The sequence below is a fragment of the Lissotriton vulgaris genome, chromosome 7 (assembly GCF_964263255.1).
Source record: "Lissotriton vulgaris chromosome 7, aLisVul1.2, whole genome shotgun sequence".
In the NCBI taxonomy this organism is placed as follows: domain Eukaryota; kingdom Metazoa; phylum Chordata; class Amphibia; order Caudata; family Salamandridae; genus Lissotriton; species Lissotriton vulgaris.
This window is the reverse complement of record NC_141695.1, coordinates 366426810-366444340: the sequence shown is the minus strand read 5'-3', so window position 1 is coordinate 366444340 and position 17531 is coordinate 366426810. Positions and strand designations below refer to the sequence as shown.

Genomic DNA, 17531 nt, shown 5'->3' with positions numbered 1-17531 from the left:
ATTGAATGAACTGCCATTCTTGCTTGATCTGTAAAAATTCAATCAATTAATTGGCTAGTTTAAGATTGTACAAGCATTTTTACTGAAATTACTGTCTTTTTTAAATGTTCTGTACACAGACAAAAATCTTTTTAATCTATTACTGTTTTTTTTTACTTGTAATTTCTGATCCACTGAGCTGCTTTTATGATAATTGTTTTATCGAAATAAAGCTTTTTGACTTTGACTTTGAATAAACCTTTTGCTAGGTCTAAACCTTCCTTTTTAAAACATAAAGGTCACCCCTAAGGGAGTGCCTAAACAGCCCATAGGGCAGGGGGAAATAAATTTCAAAAAGTGTGACATGTATTCTTAAGTCCTGGTAGTAAAAAAATCCGAAATGTGTATTTCACTACTGTGGGGCCTATCTCTCCCATTGGATAACAGTGGGCTACCTTATAACACTGAACAAGTGCTAATGTTCGATTGGGAACAGATCGGGATGTCAAGTTTGGACTCTACTGAATTGTAATTTCAACCCTCTTTAATGTTAAAGTTGGATTTTAAGTTACAATTCTGAAAATGGCACTTTTAGAAAGTTTAAGTTTTCTTGTCCTAACCATTTGGTGTGTGTTGCCTATGTCCTGGGTAACATGAGTAGCTGTAGTTGACAGTTGGCCTTTGTGTATTCCCCCCAGACAGGAGGACAAAAGGGGACTAGGTGTTGGCAGGATGGGGGAGGGGGAACTGTTCCCTGCCCCACTTACATTTCAAAGTGCTACTTGTAGCACACACAAAAAGAAACAGGACACTAGTCTATCACCCTAATGTTCTTGGAACCTTGACAAGGGAAGGAAGAACTTCCCAAAACCAAATGTGGAAGCAGCCTAGAAGAATCCCCCACTTCAAAGGCTGGCACAAGGTAAAAACATTGGACCCTCAGAAGACCACTTCAGTACACTCCTGGACCTTTGGACTACAGAAGAACTATTGCCTTGTCCCCCAGAGGACAACCTGCCAATTGAAGCCTGGCTAGTTCTCCAGAGAACTGCTCGGTTATTTCAGGCCTGCTTGTTTTCCAGAGGACTACGCTGCTGTTAGAGACCTGCCCTGCTCTCAGAGAAGGAAGACTGGACCTTCTCTCTTAATGCCAGGCTAACCTGAGTAACTCCATGGGTCAGTTGGTTGATGTCCTGTTCTGACCTACAGGGACACAACAGCCTTCAGAGGCTTCCCTGCAACTGCCGAGCTGACCTGCTGCTACCGAACTTGACACAAATAGACCTACAACTGGACCTGCCTGAGCTCTTTTAGCCTCTGCTATAGTGATTCCCTGTTCCCAAGAGGTAGCTCCTCAGGCAGTGGACCCTTGCATGGCAAAAGAGTGCAGTCCTATGGATAAAAGGAGAAATCCATTTGGGTTCTTTGTGACTGCAAATGGGCCCATTCACGGCGAGACTGCGCCACTGGCAATGAATGCACATGCAAAGCTCCAGTGAACCAGACTCCTCGCGCTACAGTCACCACGAATGACGACCTGCAATGTGAGATCTGCACTGTGCACTACAGCAATTACAAATCACGGTGACTGCCAATGTGGGGCTCCAGCCACTACCGTCCATGACGCCTGAGTGAATTTTCTTGCTACAGTGCTGACAATGCGTAACACCAGCGGTACAAAAGGGGGTGGTGATGGACGGAGCATCTGAACCAATCAAACACTCACAAACAGTAAACAGATCTGGGTTTAATCCATCACCATTCTTTAGCCCACTCTGCCACCCCAGTTCAGACATGGCCATATGCAAATCAGTCTGACCCTGTGCCTCATGGGAACAATCCAGCCCGAACTGCCAAGCCATGCCTTCCCTGGACCGGAAACAAGCTTCGTAGGACCGGTTTCTGGCATTACAGGCGTCTACAGCCAGGCTTGCTTGAATCCAGTGGCAAAGTGAGCAAGGGACTCACGTCTGATCATACCCTGCCAACTTATGGCGAACAAAGCGGTACAAAAAGGGGTGGTTATGGACGGAGCATCTGAACCAATCAATCACTCACACCCAGTCAACAGATCTGGGTTTGATCCATCACCGTTCTTTAGCCCACTCTGCCGACCCAGTTCAGATATGGCCATATGCAAATCAGTCTGACCCTGTGCCTCATGGGAAAAGTCCAGCCCGAACTGCGAAGCCATGCCTTTCCTGGACCGGAAACAAGCTTCCTAGGACCGGTTTCTGGCATTACAGCCGTCTTCAGCCAGGCTTGCTTGAATCCAGTGGCAAAGTGAGCAAGGTACTCACGTCTGAGCATACCCTGCCAACTTATGGCGAACAAAGCGGTACAAAAGGGGGTGGTGATGGACGGAGCATCTGAACCAATCAAACACTCACACCCAGTCAACAGATCTGGGTTTAATCCATCACCGTTCTTTAGCCCACTCTGCCACCCCAGTTCAGACATGGCCATATGCAAATCAGTTTGACCTTGTGCCTCATGGGAACAGTCCAGCCTGAACTGCCAAGACATGCCTTTCCTGGACCGGAAACAAGCTTTCTAGGACTGATTTCTGGCATTACAGCCGTCTTCAGCCAGGCTTGCTTGAATCCAGTGGCAAAGTGCACAAGGGACTCACATCTGAGCATACCCTGCTAACTTATGGCGAACATAGCAGTACAGAAGGGGGTGGTGATGGACTAAGCATCTGAGCAAATCAAAGACTCATACCCAGTCAACAGATCTGGGTTTAATCCATCACCGTTCTTTAGCCCACTCTGCCACCCCAGTTTAGACATGGCCATATGCAAATCAGTCTGACCCTGTGCCTCATGGGAACAGTCCAGCCCGAACTGCCAAGCCATGCCTTCCCTGGACTGGAAACAAGCTTCCTAGGACCGGTTTCTGGCATTACAGCCGTCTTCAGCCAGGCTTGCTTGAATCCAGTGGCAAAGTGAGCAAGGAACTCCAGGCCTGGTCTGACAGCTACACTGACGACTTTTCACAATGCTCTTCCTGTTCTTCTCAGCCACCGGCACCTCCATTGCAAATAGGACTCTTTGAACTGGACTTTGAGAATGTAACTTTTTTGGTGGGACTTACCTGGTATCTGGAGCCAGAACCTGCTCCAAACCAGTCAGCCTAAACTTGTGACTTTCCCCGGTCTAGTATGATCAGATGACCGTGAGTGACGATTTGTGCTTTTAGGCACTATCAGCCAGATTCATCAAGCGAAATGCGCTTGCAAAAGGGCCAGATTCTGAGAATCTGGCCCTTTGCGAGTGCAATTTTTGCATTTGGGATTCATCATCCCAAATGCAAAAATCGCTAATAAAGAATTCGCAAATTTGCGAGGATTAGCATTTAAGGAATCTCTATTAGAGATTCCTTAAATGCTATTCATGAAACATTTAAAAATTGCGAATTCGCAATTTAGGAGCGCTATTTACCACGAAGTCAAACCTCGTGGTAAATAGCGAAAACTTAGAAAAATACATTTAAATGCATTTTTCTAAGTTGCATGTTACACACACACATGTCCTTTGGACATGTGTGTGCACAACATCAGTGTAAATTCCCATTTCAGGGGTGCTACAGGGTGGCCTTTGGACACCCCTGGCACCCTTGAAATCGCATCCTTATTTGCGATTAGCAGATTGCTAATCGCAAATAAGGAATAACTGACCCTGTGCCTCATGGGAACAATCCAGCCCGAATGGGGAGTTATTCCTTATTTGCGATTAGCAATTTGCTAATCGTAAATAAGGAAGCTGTAGGAATCGCAATTTATTTTGCGATTCCTACATGAATACCGTTTTGCAAGTCCTTAATAGCGATTCCTTAATAATCGCTATTAAAGACTCGCAAAACAGGACAATAATGAATCTGGCTTTATGTCTACCTAAAACTTTAAAACTGATTCTCTGTGGTTCTTCTGATTGGATTTGTGTCATTCTGTTATCATTTTATTTTTAAAAATGTACCACTGTTTTTAATTTGATTAACCCCGGGCGAAGTACAGCGCTACGCTTGCTTCGCGAACCACACCCAGGGTTAAATTTGATGTGTCATTTTTCTTGTTTTGTATTTCACTTTATTAATGTTCATTACTGTTTGTGTGGTGCATACATGTACTTTACAAATTGCCTCTGAGTTAAGCCTGACTGCTTTTATGCCAAACTACCAAGGGGTAAGCACCACGTTAACTCAGTGACTTTTGTGGATCATCCTACCAAGGATTGGGGTTGTTGCTTGAGAAGGGGTCCCACCCCCATCAGCCAACAACCTAATTTCTCAAAACTGGCATCCTTAATATTGCAAAAGCTGCATTTATATTCACCAATATATTGGGTCCGAACATTTACACCAAATATCACCGCTCCATAATGGGTACATTTATTTGTTATAGAGTTATGTCTGCATTTGATGGTCACAGGAATAAATCTCATCAGGGACGACTAAGCTTTGCATCCTTTTGTGGTTGATTAAATGCTTACCAATGAAACAGCATCTATTATCAGTACTTGTAGAATGTACTTAAATAATGCAATCAGCTGTGAAAGCGAGAACAGGAAAAGTAAATGATAAGGAATTAGAATCTAGCATTTTGGGACGAAGAGAAAAGGTACATCAAAGAATGAATATTCTGAAATGAATGCAGTAACTCATGCTGTATTTGAGATTTCTATATTGCAATACTAGGTATAATCAAGCTTCATACAGACTGCACACCACCTACAAAGGTGCCCTACTCATAGCTGCAGCTGTAGGTTGGAAAGATGTCCTTACCGAATCCTCCGTTTTGATGCAATGGGAAGGGCAAGCTCTTTAAGTGGTCGGTCACGCTCCAGCTGCTCAGCCACCAACTCCTGAAGATGGATGTCCTCCTCTTTGATATCCCTGGGCATTGATACTCCTGCCCCCACCGGTCTTTTTCGGATTCCCCTGTTGCCTTGTGCTGCACTAACAGGTTTCTGAGGATAGTGTTCCTGCCATTCGACAACTGTAGATTGCAAATAGGAATGGAAGAGTCAGTACCAGGAATATGCATTTCTGAGGAATGATTTTGTCATTGTTGTGCGCTTCTTTGTGTGATGGTTAAACCTAATGGTCAAGAATAGAACGACCTAGGTAGCCACAACCAGGGACATCATTGCGGCAAGAAATATTGGACAGCAAATGTATTATTTACCTTTTACATAGCTCAAGCAAAGTTAGCTCAACAAGCTTTGTAGCATGTCCCACAATCCCTCCTCCTTCAGGCTCTCAACCTTATCACCCCGTTAAAATCTGCCCATATAATACATGGGATTCTGCAATAGCTGTATTAAAAGCCTGTCTCGAATTTCTTAACAATCGGCGACTTGTAACGCACTCAGTCACCCATTATAAAGAAATCGTGACAAAAGTCAAATGCAATTTCATTACTGAGGTCACAAGTTCTGAGATCACAATGCCTGCTGGCAGAACCAGCAGCCTAAGTGAAAGGCAGGCCGGGTCACAAAGAATAAAGCAGCTGTTTAAACAAAGAAAACACAACTTTTTTTCATTTACCTGTTTTTCCAGTTGTACAATGACAATCTGAAAGGGGTGATTTATTGCAACATGTTTTTATAACACTTTGTAAGGTAGGTATAGAAAAGTTAGAATCTTTATGTATTTTTCTACTTTACATTTTTTAATGACTTGTATTAAACTGATTCTAATACCGTTTTGCAATAATTATCTAACAGCTTTTTTATGTGTTCAATTTCACTCTAGAGAATCTATGATTCTATTTTTATTCTTCACATTTGCAAACACACACCTCTCTTATATGAAAAAGCCATGCATTAAGGATTTAAGTGGTTGGTGGGAAAGGTGATAGTGTGACCATCAATTATAAGCAATAAATCACCTCCTGCCATACCTGATAAGGAACTGGCAAGTCACCTCAGAATTCCCTAACTTTTTAAAGGAACTCAGCCTTTGCCTTCATTCCTCTATATGGTCATGAAACGCCTCAGTAACTTGCAATATCCTTATGAGGTACACCAGGGGTAATTTTGTCCCATATATTAAAGTGGATAACAAATTATAACGTGTTTATCCTCAACTTCAGAGTGATATCGCAGTTCAATCAACTATTTTGAGTTATATTTTTGTTTAGAAAACTGCAGAAAACATGAGATACACATGAAATAGTCTGCATATAACAACAAGCATCGGCAATGCCAATAGGTTTGACTTTAACGTGCTTCCCCCTGCACTTAAAACTATGTGGGCCACTCTAAATTTAAAAGGACACACCCCTCACCGTACACCTATGCAGACATGTTGCTTGCTATGCAATCAGCCAGGCACACCACTCACCCTGCACTTATAGAACTCTTATGCTGCACTCACCATCTGGGCAACTCACACTCATACATCTCTTACTCACCATTCACATCTTATACAGCACACTCAACAATTGACCCTGCCCTCACCCACCCCTCACGCTGCACTTACCCACCTTTCACCATGCATTCAGAAAGATTACCTTGCACTCACACTATTCTCATACAACTCACTAAGTGTTCACATGCCAGTCACCTTGCACATCACACACACCTTCACTCTCATGCACTGTTTACTTGGGGTTTTTTCTATTTCTATTTAGGGGGTTTTGTAAAGCGCTTGGTGGCGCACAGCGGCGTGTCCCCGCGCTGAGGAGCTGATATTTACTGGAACTTACACATGCGGAACAACTTACTGTGCGAATAGTACAGTTTTAAGCTTGGCTCTAAAGAGTGGTTCTGATGGTTCTAATCGCAACGCCGTGGGTAGCTTATTCCATCTAGAAGCTGCTAGGTGCCTAAAGGATCTTCCGCCCATCCAAGCTCTGGACACCTTAGGAATGACTAGGAGTCCTGAGCCGGAAGATCTCAGAGAGCGGGACGGCTCGTAGGGTGTCAGCAGTCCTTTCAACGGGAGAGGAGACCTCCCATTGATAATCCGGTGGCACGTACATAGTGCCTTGAATTCTACCCTGCTTCTGATCGGGAGCCAGTGCAAAGATCGGAGGGCCGCTATGGATGCGGCTCTTCTGGGTAGTCTGAGCACTAGTCGGGCAGCGGCATTCTGTAAAACCTGTAGGCGGCTCAGATTCTTCTCCAGGGTCCCTAAGTAGAGAAGATTGCCATAGTCCATCTTTGATGTGACTAGTGCATGTACCAGGGTTTGACGGGCTCTGATAGGTAAGAACTTCAATACCTTCCTAAGACTTTTGAGAGTCCCGAAGCATGATCCAACCACCTGATTGATCTGGGGGCCAAAGGTAAGGTCGGAATCAAACCAGATGCCCAAGTTCTTTGCTTTCTTGCAAGGGGTGGGTGTTGGACCTAAACAAGGCGGCCACCATGCCGACGTCCACGCCGATTGGCCTCCCCCCACTACCAGCACCTCGGTCTTGCCTCCGTTGAGCTTGAGGCAATTGGCGGACATCCAGGCAGCAAGGTCTTGCATGCAAGCTCTGAAAATGTCCGCCGAGGGACCGGGCTCACGCGACAGGGAGATGACCAACTGCGTGTCGTCGGCATAAGACACCATTCGAAGGCCGTAACTCTCTACTAAGGTGGCAATCGGGGCAACATAAAGGTTAAAAAGTGTCGGACTCAGGGACGAGCCCTGCGGCACCCCCTGATCCAAAGAGATTTGCTCCGAGTAATGATCACCTTGCCTCACTTGGAAGCCTCGGCCTGCAAGAAATGAATGAATCCATTTCAGCGCTGCCCCTCTCACCCCGCCTTTGTTCAGACACTGTAGCAAGATGGAGTGTGCTACAGTGTCGAACGCCGCGCTGAGGTCTAAGAGGATTAAGGCCATAGTTTGTCCCTCGTCAGCACCTTGCCTAAGGGTTTCGGTAGCCCTTCTAGGTAGGTTCTCGTCCTGTATTGGTATTGTTCATCCTTCATGTGAGAGACAGCTCACCCTGCACTCACATACTGCTCACACACCTTTCTCCCTGCACTGACACACCTGACACCCTACACCGCACCACTCACACCCTCCATTCACACTCCACACATTCCTCTCACTCTGTGCGGGCACACTACTAACACACCACTCATGCTGCGAACTCATCTCTCACCCTTTGCACACACCTTTCACCCTGAGCACTCACATAATGCTCATCATGGTAGGGGAGGAGCCATGTTTGGCCAAAAAACAGGTAGACAACCTGGGGCATCAGGAATATAAGTGCAGGCAAATTCAAGATGGAATTGGATTTGTAAGCTTTTAGCTCAAGCTGGGGCAGGGGTAGTATGGTCTCTACTGGAAGGCGGGGACGCCCACTATAGCGATTGTCCATAGTCAACCAGAGTTCTCGATCACAGTCCCCTGGGTATACTGGGAGACGGTGGCTGCTCCAAGGGACTAAGCTATGTCCCAGTTGCGAAGGTCCATATTCCAATGGGTGCCAGAGGAAATCCCTGTATTGGTTGTTTAGGGGGCCAACTGGTATGCTGGTCCAAGCTCCCCCCATCTTGAGGGGGCAGATGAGTTTGACTTGTAGAGAACGACTGTAGAGGGACCAGCAAAGGTTTTTCCCTGGGTCCAAATCAATTGAATCAGTCGATGCCTCAAGGGCCTGATGGGTGGTCAACCATGACTCCTTTGGAGTATTTGCCATAAAATATTATACATTAGCTATGGAGTATTTGCTAGGAAATTTAATGTATTAGTTATGTCCATGTGAAAATCACAATACAGTACTGTACATATTGTAATTTTATATGAAAACAAAAATGTGTTGTGTTTATGAGTGTAGTAAATACAGCCAGAGAATGGTATATTCTCTAATGCAAGAATTTTTGCAGAATCAGCTATATGTTTATGAGTGTGTAAATGTCTGGTTTGAGATGTGACCGGTCTCACTGTGGTCCCCCACCTGTGGGCAAGGGACCAAGGCACCAGATCGCAGGCACCAGAGACAGGTATGTGTTGGATCGGACTGGTCAGGTTCAGTGGCCATTGGTGGCCACGTTTTGAATTTTGCGGTTTGCCCAGCGAGCAACCATTGGTTGCCACATGACCAGCTGGGTTGCCTGGGCAGTCGTGAGGGGCAGCACTACAAGTTCACCTGAGTACACATCGCTGCCTGGTTGTCCATGACAACTACTAATGGCACCCTAGCAATTGTGTTCTTTGTTTCTACAAACCACTCATCATGCACTTTTAGACCACTCACACACCTCTTTCTCAGCACTCACATCCCACACCACTCTCATACAGAGACAGACCACTTAACTTACACATAAAGGGACATACTTACAAGCCCCTATTGTCACCACAACATCACTTTTTCTGATGTTGTGGTGGTGATAGGGGCTTTGCCTTATTTACAAAGCTGCGTTAAGCCACTTAACATGGCTTAACACTGCTTTGTAAATAAGACATCCTTTCACGCTACACTTGGTGTGAAAGGGGCGGGCAATAGGTGTTGTCATGGGTGTTCCACCAAATCAACAATTGATTTTGATGTTGCCCCATATTTAGAAGGATCGCATAAATATGGTGCAGGGCCAAAATTAAGACCAGGGAAAACCTGGTCTTACCTTGGCGCAGCGAGGAGAAATGTTTAATTTCTCCTCAATTGTACTGTTTCCATGCTTGCTGTGTTGTGCAACACAAATAGAAACAGCAAAAGGCCATTTATTGTTTATGTGCAGGAAGGAACACCTTCCTGCACATAAAAAATCATTAAAAAGTGACGTTGGGTAACTTCTATGTATGCTGCATTAAGCAGCACCCATAGAAGTTACAAAAAACCATTTCGGATTGTTTATGTGCAGGAGGGACGCCTTCCTGCAGATAAACAATCTTCCCCTGCAACGTAGGTTCCTTTGCACTATGGTGCAAGGGTGTCTGCTTTGGCGCTAGGCGGTTAAATTAGAGCCAGTACAGGGGGAAACGAGCGGCACTATATCCTTGTAAATACGGTGCAGCCCTGTGTTTTTCAAAAGTGGTGTAGAGTGGCGTTACGCCAAGGAGGCTACCGCTGCACTCTGCCACTACCTTTAAAATATGCCCCATAGACTGCACACACTGCACATAAACACAGCTCATGCTGCACACACAGCCCACCTTGTACAATCATTACACCGCCCAGTCTCTACTCACACCACTCACCCCGTTCACTCATCCACCTGCCCCACTGCTCACTGACCCACCTCTCACCTCGCGCACTCACACACCTCTAAAGCTGACCGATCATTCTGCACTCAAACCACTTCCCTAGCACACTCCTGAACCACTCTCCCAGCACTCACCACACTGCTTACGTACCTTTACAACACCCACCCCGCATGCACACTGCTCTCTTTGCACACTCATACACAGATCACCCTCTAAAAACACACCCCTCCCCTGCACACTCCCACATCTCACTAACCCCGGACACTCATACACTCAAATTACGCTCACACACTCAAATTACACTCACACACTTCACACCAACTGCCCACACAATGCTCACCCAGCACTGAACCACCTCTAGCTCACAACAGGCACCCTTCACTCTCACTGCTCACATACCTCTCACTCTCCTTGTACACGACAATGTGAAGCTCTGCAGCGGTCATTCATACATTTTGCCTGCTGCTTTTTAAATAAAGTTATGGAGCACGGTATGCAATAAGCTTTGCGTATATTTTCTTATTGGCAAGATACATACGAAAAGGTGTTCTTAGCCATGAATAGAAGAACTTGCTTCATTTGTAGATGTTCTGGATTCCTAAGCAACTCTTAACATGCAAACTACGAGGTTTGCCCTCACTTGAATAGATTCGCACCATCCATTCCCAGGGGGAGAGTGCCATATAGGGGGTATATAATTTAGCAGGGAGGAAAACAGGGTCACATTTGATAATTATGTTAGGATTGGGACATTTTCAAAAGAATCTAGAGACTTTACTGTGAAACGTAAGTTATAGGAAATCGCACATTATGGAGCGAAATTAAAGAGTCCTCAGAACATGAAACGTTTATGGGTCAATCGAAAAGCAATTGGTACATGAACATGAATATGAAACAAATCGTATGTATGTTGCCAGGTACTCTAGCTCAGTGATCTGAGGCAGTCTCAGACAGTATCAGGAAGGTCATGAAATACAAAAGTAGCAGCTAAGTCCCCCCCTACATTTAATTATCCTCTTATCTCGCCTTCATTAGCACTAGCCTGTCCACTTTGCACTTCTTTCATACCTACCACATCGCCTTCACGTTACACATGTAACACAATTTCTCAAATCCAGTCCATATCATACCACTACTGTAATGTTGTGCTTTAAGTAACTTACATCCTTTTCCCTCTAGGTTCTAGCTTCCCTGTTCAGAACACCTCTTAGAATAAGAATGCTTGATGGTTCTTAGAATAAGAATGTACTGTGTATTCTTGGTCAGTTACGACCTTGGGCTGTTGGTGGATGAGGCAAATAAACTGCACTCGTAAACTTCTCTTTGTTTCCTGCTTAATTCATTTTGGAAACACCACATTATTATTGGCGACGATCCTACCTTAAAGCCTCAACACGCGGCCGTCCCTGAATCGATCTTCCTCCCCAGCGGCTGACCTGTTTGGAAAGGAAGCGTTGTCTTCCCAGCGGCAGTTAAAAGAAAAGAAATAGACGTATGAAGACTAAATTGTGCGGTGAGGAGCACAGCGGGAGGAAATTTAAATTATAAGGGGACTTTAAAAAAAAAAGAAGCGAAGTGAAAATAAATAACGTGGCGCGCGATAGAAAACAGTTAAATTGCTCGCGCTGCTCGCGTAGATTCAAAAAACGTTGTGCGTTCCAAGAGAAGACTCTCTGCGTCTCAGTGACGTGTTGCACACGCATGCGCATCAGTAACGTAAGACGCTTCACAGTGCCTTCCAAGAGAAGACTCTCTGCGTGTCAGTGACGTGTTACACACGCATGCGCATCAGTAACGTAAGACGCTGGTATTCAACCTCGTCCTCTGCGTTTCAATGACGCACATAATAAAGCGTTCTCTATTGAAATTCTAAAAAGAATGAAGCATTGTTCAAGGGAATAAGAAAAATAAAACAATCTCTCTGCATTCTTTTGCCTGTATTTATATTATGACATCAACAATAGAAAAAAGAAAGGGAAATAAAGCAGACTTAATGTGAAGAGGTCATTGTTACACAATAAAGACATTATTTTTTAACAGAATTGAATAAATAAGGAGAATCTTAGAAGGAGAACAATTTAATATATATACAAAAGGAGCACAGTTTACATCACAATACAAGGAAAGCATTACTGCATAAAAAAAAAATGCAAAATGTAACTCAGCCTGTTTTTTTCTTGATAAGTCCAGGTGAACCAAATGTGAAATGGCAGAAATGGAAAAAGATATTTGCGAATTACGCAAGAGTATGTGGCACAAACCTAAGTGCAGAGAGAAAGCATTCATTATTGTTACACTGCTTAGGAGGTGAAGGCCAGGATGTTCTGGAACATTTACCAGAACTAACAGCGGCAGAGCAGAGGAACTTGAATGAGTACGAAATTGCCATTGAACAGCTAGATCGTCACTACCTCCCTAGATTGAGCACAATAATGGAAAGATACCATTTTGGATTAAGAGGCCAAAAAAGGGATGAGTCTGTTGAAGACTATGTATTAGAAAATTAGCTTCTTCTTGTAAGTAAGTTTGGTCAAACATTAGAAGAAAGAATAAGAGATCAGTTCGTATTGAAATGTGCACATGACAGTATTAGGAAGGAACTTTGGCTAAAGGATGAACCACCATTGGAAGAAGTGCTGGTGATAGCAAAGCAAGTAGAACACATGACGAAATGTGTAGATGAACTTAAAGGAGAAAAAGAAAAGATGGTTGAACCAGAGAAGAAAATTGAATCCAAAGTTGAGGAAGTTGTTTGTCAAGTCAAAAAAGAAGATAAGGTGGACAGCGGAAAAAATGACAGTGGGATGAATAGATTCAATCCGAGTTTTAATATGTCTAACAAATTTTCTTGTTTCAGATGTGGTAATACTGGTCATTTAGCTAACTCCCCAAACTGTCCGGCTTTGAAATCTATTTGCAATGACTGTAGGAGAAGGGGTCATTTTTCAAAATGTTGTAGAACAAGGGGCAACAAAAGAGATAACACTAATAAGAGGTGGTCTCAACCACAAGTGAAGACTGTAACTTTCCAGATCAGTAGTGGTCCCTTAGAACATCCTACACATTTAGTTAAAGTGGATGATGCCATGATTGAGTTTAAATTTGATTCATGTTCTCAGATCACTATGATTGATGAAAATTTGCTGCATAGAACTTTTGGAAAAAATGTAAAGTTATTCAAGAGTGATATTTTACCCTTAGGTTATGGCAGCAAACCGATTAAGATCTTGGGATATTTTATGGCCACAATGGAATTGGGTTGCAGAATAATTCCAGGCAAGATTTATGTTACCAATTTTGGGGATGCCTTAATTAGCTGGAGAGACCAACGTGATTTAGGTGTTACACTTAATCCGAATGCCTCACCTCAGGTGCAAATACTAGAGGTAGAAAACCTGTCTGATATGTTTGCAGAAAAGTTTCCTTCAGTATTTAAAGATGAGTTAGGATGTTTAAAAGGATACAAACATTGTATAAAGCTTAAGAAAAATGCAATTCCAATAGTAGCAAAAGTAAGAAGGATTCCGCTTGCTGAACAAAGTAAAGTTCAAGAGGAAATTGAAAAATTGCTTACTAACAACATAATTGAACCAGTAGAAGCAACGGAATGGTTGGCTCCAATTGTGGTAGCAAAGAAGCCAACTGGCGAAATTCGTTTATGTATTGACTTAAGAGCTTTAAATAAGGAGGTGGTGGTAGACAGATTTCCCTTACCCAATATAGATGAGATCGTAGGTACATTAGAGGGTGCAAGGTACTTTACCACCCTGGATTTGGCATCTGCTTACCACCAAGTTGAATTGGAAACCTCTTGTCAAGATTTAACCGCATTTATAACTCCCATGGGTACTTTTAGATTTAAAAGAATGCCGTTTGGATTAATATCAGCGGCCTCTGTATTTCAGAGGATCATGACACATATACTTAAAGGACTAAAAGGGGTAAAATGTTACCAAGATGATCTTTTAATATTTGGTTCCAACATGAACGAACACAATGAACGTGTGTGTGATGTGTTAAAAAGATTGTCTGACTCTGGTTTGTCTCTCAAAAAGGAGAAATGTAAATTTGGTTTGGAGGAGGTGAATTATCTTGGTCGCTGCATTAAGAGTGAAGGAGTTTTTCCAAAATCAGACCTAGTTGCTTCAATTGATAACATGGCTGAACCAGTTAGTAGAGATGAGTTGTTATCCTTCCTTGGGATGGTAGAATTTTATGGAAAGTTCATTGTACATTTTGCAGACAAGACAAAGAATATGAGGAGACTCACTGCTAAAAGTATTACATTTGACTGGTCTGATGACTGTAAAAAAGAATTTGAGGGGATAAAAGAGGAGTTAAAGAAAGCTCCATGTTTGCAAGCGTTTGTCCCTGGTTTACCTACGTACGTATTCACTGATGCAAGTGATAAGGGATTAGGAGCAGTGTTGGTACAAAATAAACTTGGTCAGGATTCTCTAATTGCCTGTGCCTCCAGGTGTCTTCGTGGTCCGGAACTAAATTATTCCGTAATTGAAAAAGAATCATTGGCTATATTCTGGGCACTTAAAAAATTCAAAAATTTGGTTTGGGGGACAAAATTTATTGTCAAATCTGATCACAAGCCACTAAAAGAAGTTTTTTGTAAAAAGGGTTTAGATTCTATCTCTTCTAGGATTAGAAGGTGGATAATATCTTTACAAGAATTTGACTTTGAAGTACAATATTTGCCTGGGGTATCAAACAAGGCGGCTGATTGTTTTTCGAGGTTAGTGAAAGGTGATAACATATGTTGTGATGAGGAGTTCGTTGATGAAGATGACTATCTCAATGTTTGTGAGGTCACGGAAGGGGTAGTAGGAAAAGATGAGTGGAAAGAGGAATTATTAAAGGATGAAGAGTTTTATCCTTATTAAGGGATAATAAACGACTAGACAAACCTTGGTCCCTGGTCTCCCAAGAATTATCTATTTCTGATGACATGTTAACTTGTGGTTTAAGACTTGTGCCTCCCTCTTCTTTAAGGAAAAGGTTATTGTCACATGCGCACTCTGGGCATTTGGGAATAGTAAAAACCAAGGAGATGTTACGTACTCAATTTTGGAGGCCTGGTATGGATTTAGAAATAGAACGCATGGTCAGAGATTGTGTTGAGTGTTGTGCAAGTGACAAGATTCTAAAAGTCAGACAAATGCCAATGGTGTGTAGAGAATTACCCAACCATCCCTGGGATGAATTAGCTATCGACATCTTGGGTCCCCTCACAGGAGTATCTGATACGCCTTATCTTATTGTTTTAATTGACCTGTATTCACGTTGGATAGAGGTATGTGCAGTTAGTGACATAACGTCAAGTTCTATTATCAAATTCTTATCTGATATATTTTTGAGGGAAAGTTTTCGCAATAGCATTTTATCGGATAATGGTCCTCAGTTTTGCTCTACTACATTTGATGCTTATCTTAACAAATGTGGTATAGTACATAAACGTTCATCATTATACCATCCTGAAACAAATGGTGCTGTTGAGAGGGTCAACCGTACATTGAAGGAATGCATTCAGCTTGCAAGAGCTAGTGGATTAAATTGGAAAGAAGCACTAAGGGAAAGAATTGATGCATATCGTTGTTCCCCTCACTCAACTACTGGGAAATCTCCTTTTGAACTATTCAGGGGTAGAGTTCCTAATACAATGTGGTGTCCAGGATGGATGAATTTGAAAAAGGGGTTTGTTGATAATCGTGTTGGTGCTTGGAGGGAGAGAGAAATAGAAAAACAAACTTGTAGGAAAACATACTTGGACAAAGTTAAATGTGTTAAGTTTCATGAGGTAAAGATAGGTGACCTTGTTAAAATAAAGGCACCCGTAGGGAGAAGGTCTTGGTCAAAATACAATAACGTTAGACCGGTCATTAAAGTTTTTGGTAATGCAATCAAAACACAAGACGGTAGAATCTGGAACAAGAGTCGTGTTGTGGTGGTCAAATCAAAGAACATTTCTCATGCTGACTGCGACTCTGACTCTAATCTTCTAGGTTCTATCTCTTCTCCGTCCTGTTCCAACTCTTCTCCCAATAATCGTGCAAGGAGTCAGAGGTTACGCAGTGCTCCAATGTATATGAAAGATTACGTGTAGAGTTTGTTCATTTTCTCTTTGATTTGTTAGTTCTTTATTTTCATCATTTTCTTTTGATTCTTTACACTTTGTGTTGTTGTAAAGAAGGGAGATGTGTAATGTTGTGCTTTAAGTAACTTACATCCTTTTCCCTCTAGGTTCTAGCTTCCCTGTTCAGAACACCTCTTAGAATAAGAATGCTTGATGGTTCTTAGAATAAGAATGTACTGTGTATTCTTGGTCAGTTACGACCTTGGGCTGTTGGTGGATGAGGCAAATAAACTGCACTCGTAAACTTCTCTTTGTTTCCTGCTTAATTCATTTTGGAAACACCCCAACTACCACAGCCAAACTCCTGTCCAATCGCCCCCCACCCGTTCTCAAATATCCTGTCTACCCCAGACAGTGTTGCTCAGTATATATTCTCTTGCAATTTGTCCGGTAAGCAAGCTCCTACAACTAGTCTGATGTGCAAGCTTCTGCAAGCATCACAAACCGTGCTCCCTTCCTCCCCATATACTATCCACTCCTGCAAAAAAAATGCTGCTGAACCGCTTCCCATTGCACTCATGCAGCCCACCCACTCCTTGGGTTCCCTTGGGCAGCTTGTATTCCTGCCCAGCTGCCTTCCGTTCAGACCCCGAATATTCTCTGCCCTGGGGTTTCTACATCCCTCCCAATGATTTCTGCTAACTTTCCACACTCACCAAAGAGGACCTGCAGAAAGCTCAGAGGAGCACTGTGTCACGGCCCAGCAACAGGATTAGTAGAAAAATTAGCCAGGGTCACCTGTTTCCAGGCTTAGACTGATGGCAGAAACGTATACGCACATTGTACCCCAGCAGGCCATTTTCCCTGTGGTACCGAATTGAATGGGACCATTTTCAAAGCACGGGCTGTTGCTGCAATGATGATAAGGCAGAGGGAAGAGAGGAAAACTAGAAGCGAAACCTAGAACACAGACTGATCTCACGGCCGGGTGTCTAAGGCACTGTTCGGCAAGTGAGCGATCATGCAGTAGATAAGTCACCACTATGACCATCGCCCGTCCAAATCCCTTCTTTTACTACCCCCTCTACTCGATCAGTCAATCATCAATTAATCGATCAGAACTTGTAAGGCGTAACACTGTTACTCCTCGGGGTATCTGGGCACTGAGGGTGCAGTGTCTCTGTTGAAAAGCAAGGTCTTGAGTTTCTTTCTGAAGTCCTTCAAGGAGGGCGATGTTCGGAGCTGGAATGGGCAGGTCGTTCCAGGTCCTGATAGTGATGTAAGAAAAGGAGCGGCCCCTGCTGTTATGGATGCG

General features: G+C 43.3%; 1 protein-coding gene across 2 annotated transcripts in view; it reads right to left on the bottom strand.

Annotated features, from left to right (window-relative positions):
• The window catches only part of LOC147701659 (transmembrane channel-like protein 7), a 475400-nt gene that overhangs the window by 319962 nt on the left and 137907 nt on the right, over window positions 1–17531 (bottom strand). For both annotated transcript variants that reach the window (XM_086930288.1, XM_086930289.1), the window contains exon 2: window positions 4762–4975. In XM_086930288.1, coding sequence (XP_086786414.1) covers window positions 4762–4975 — 214 coding nt within the window. The remainder of the gene's footprint in view (window positions 1–4761; window positions 4976–17531) is intronic.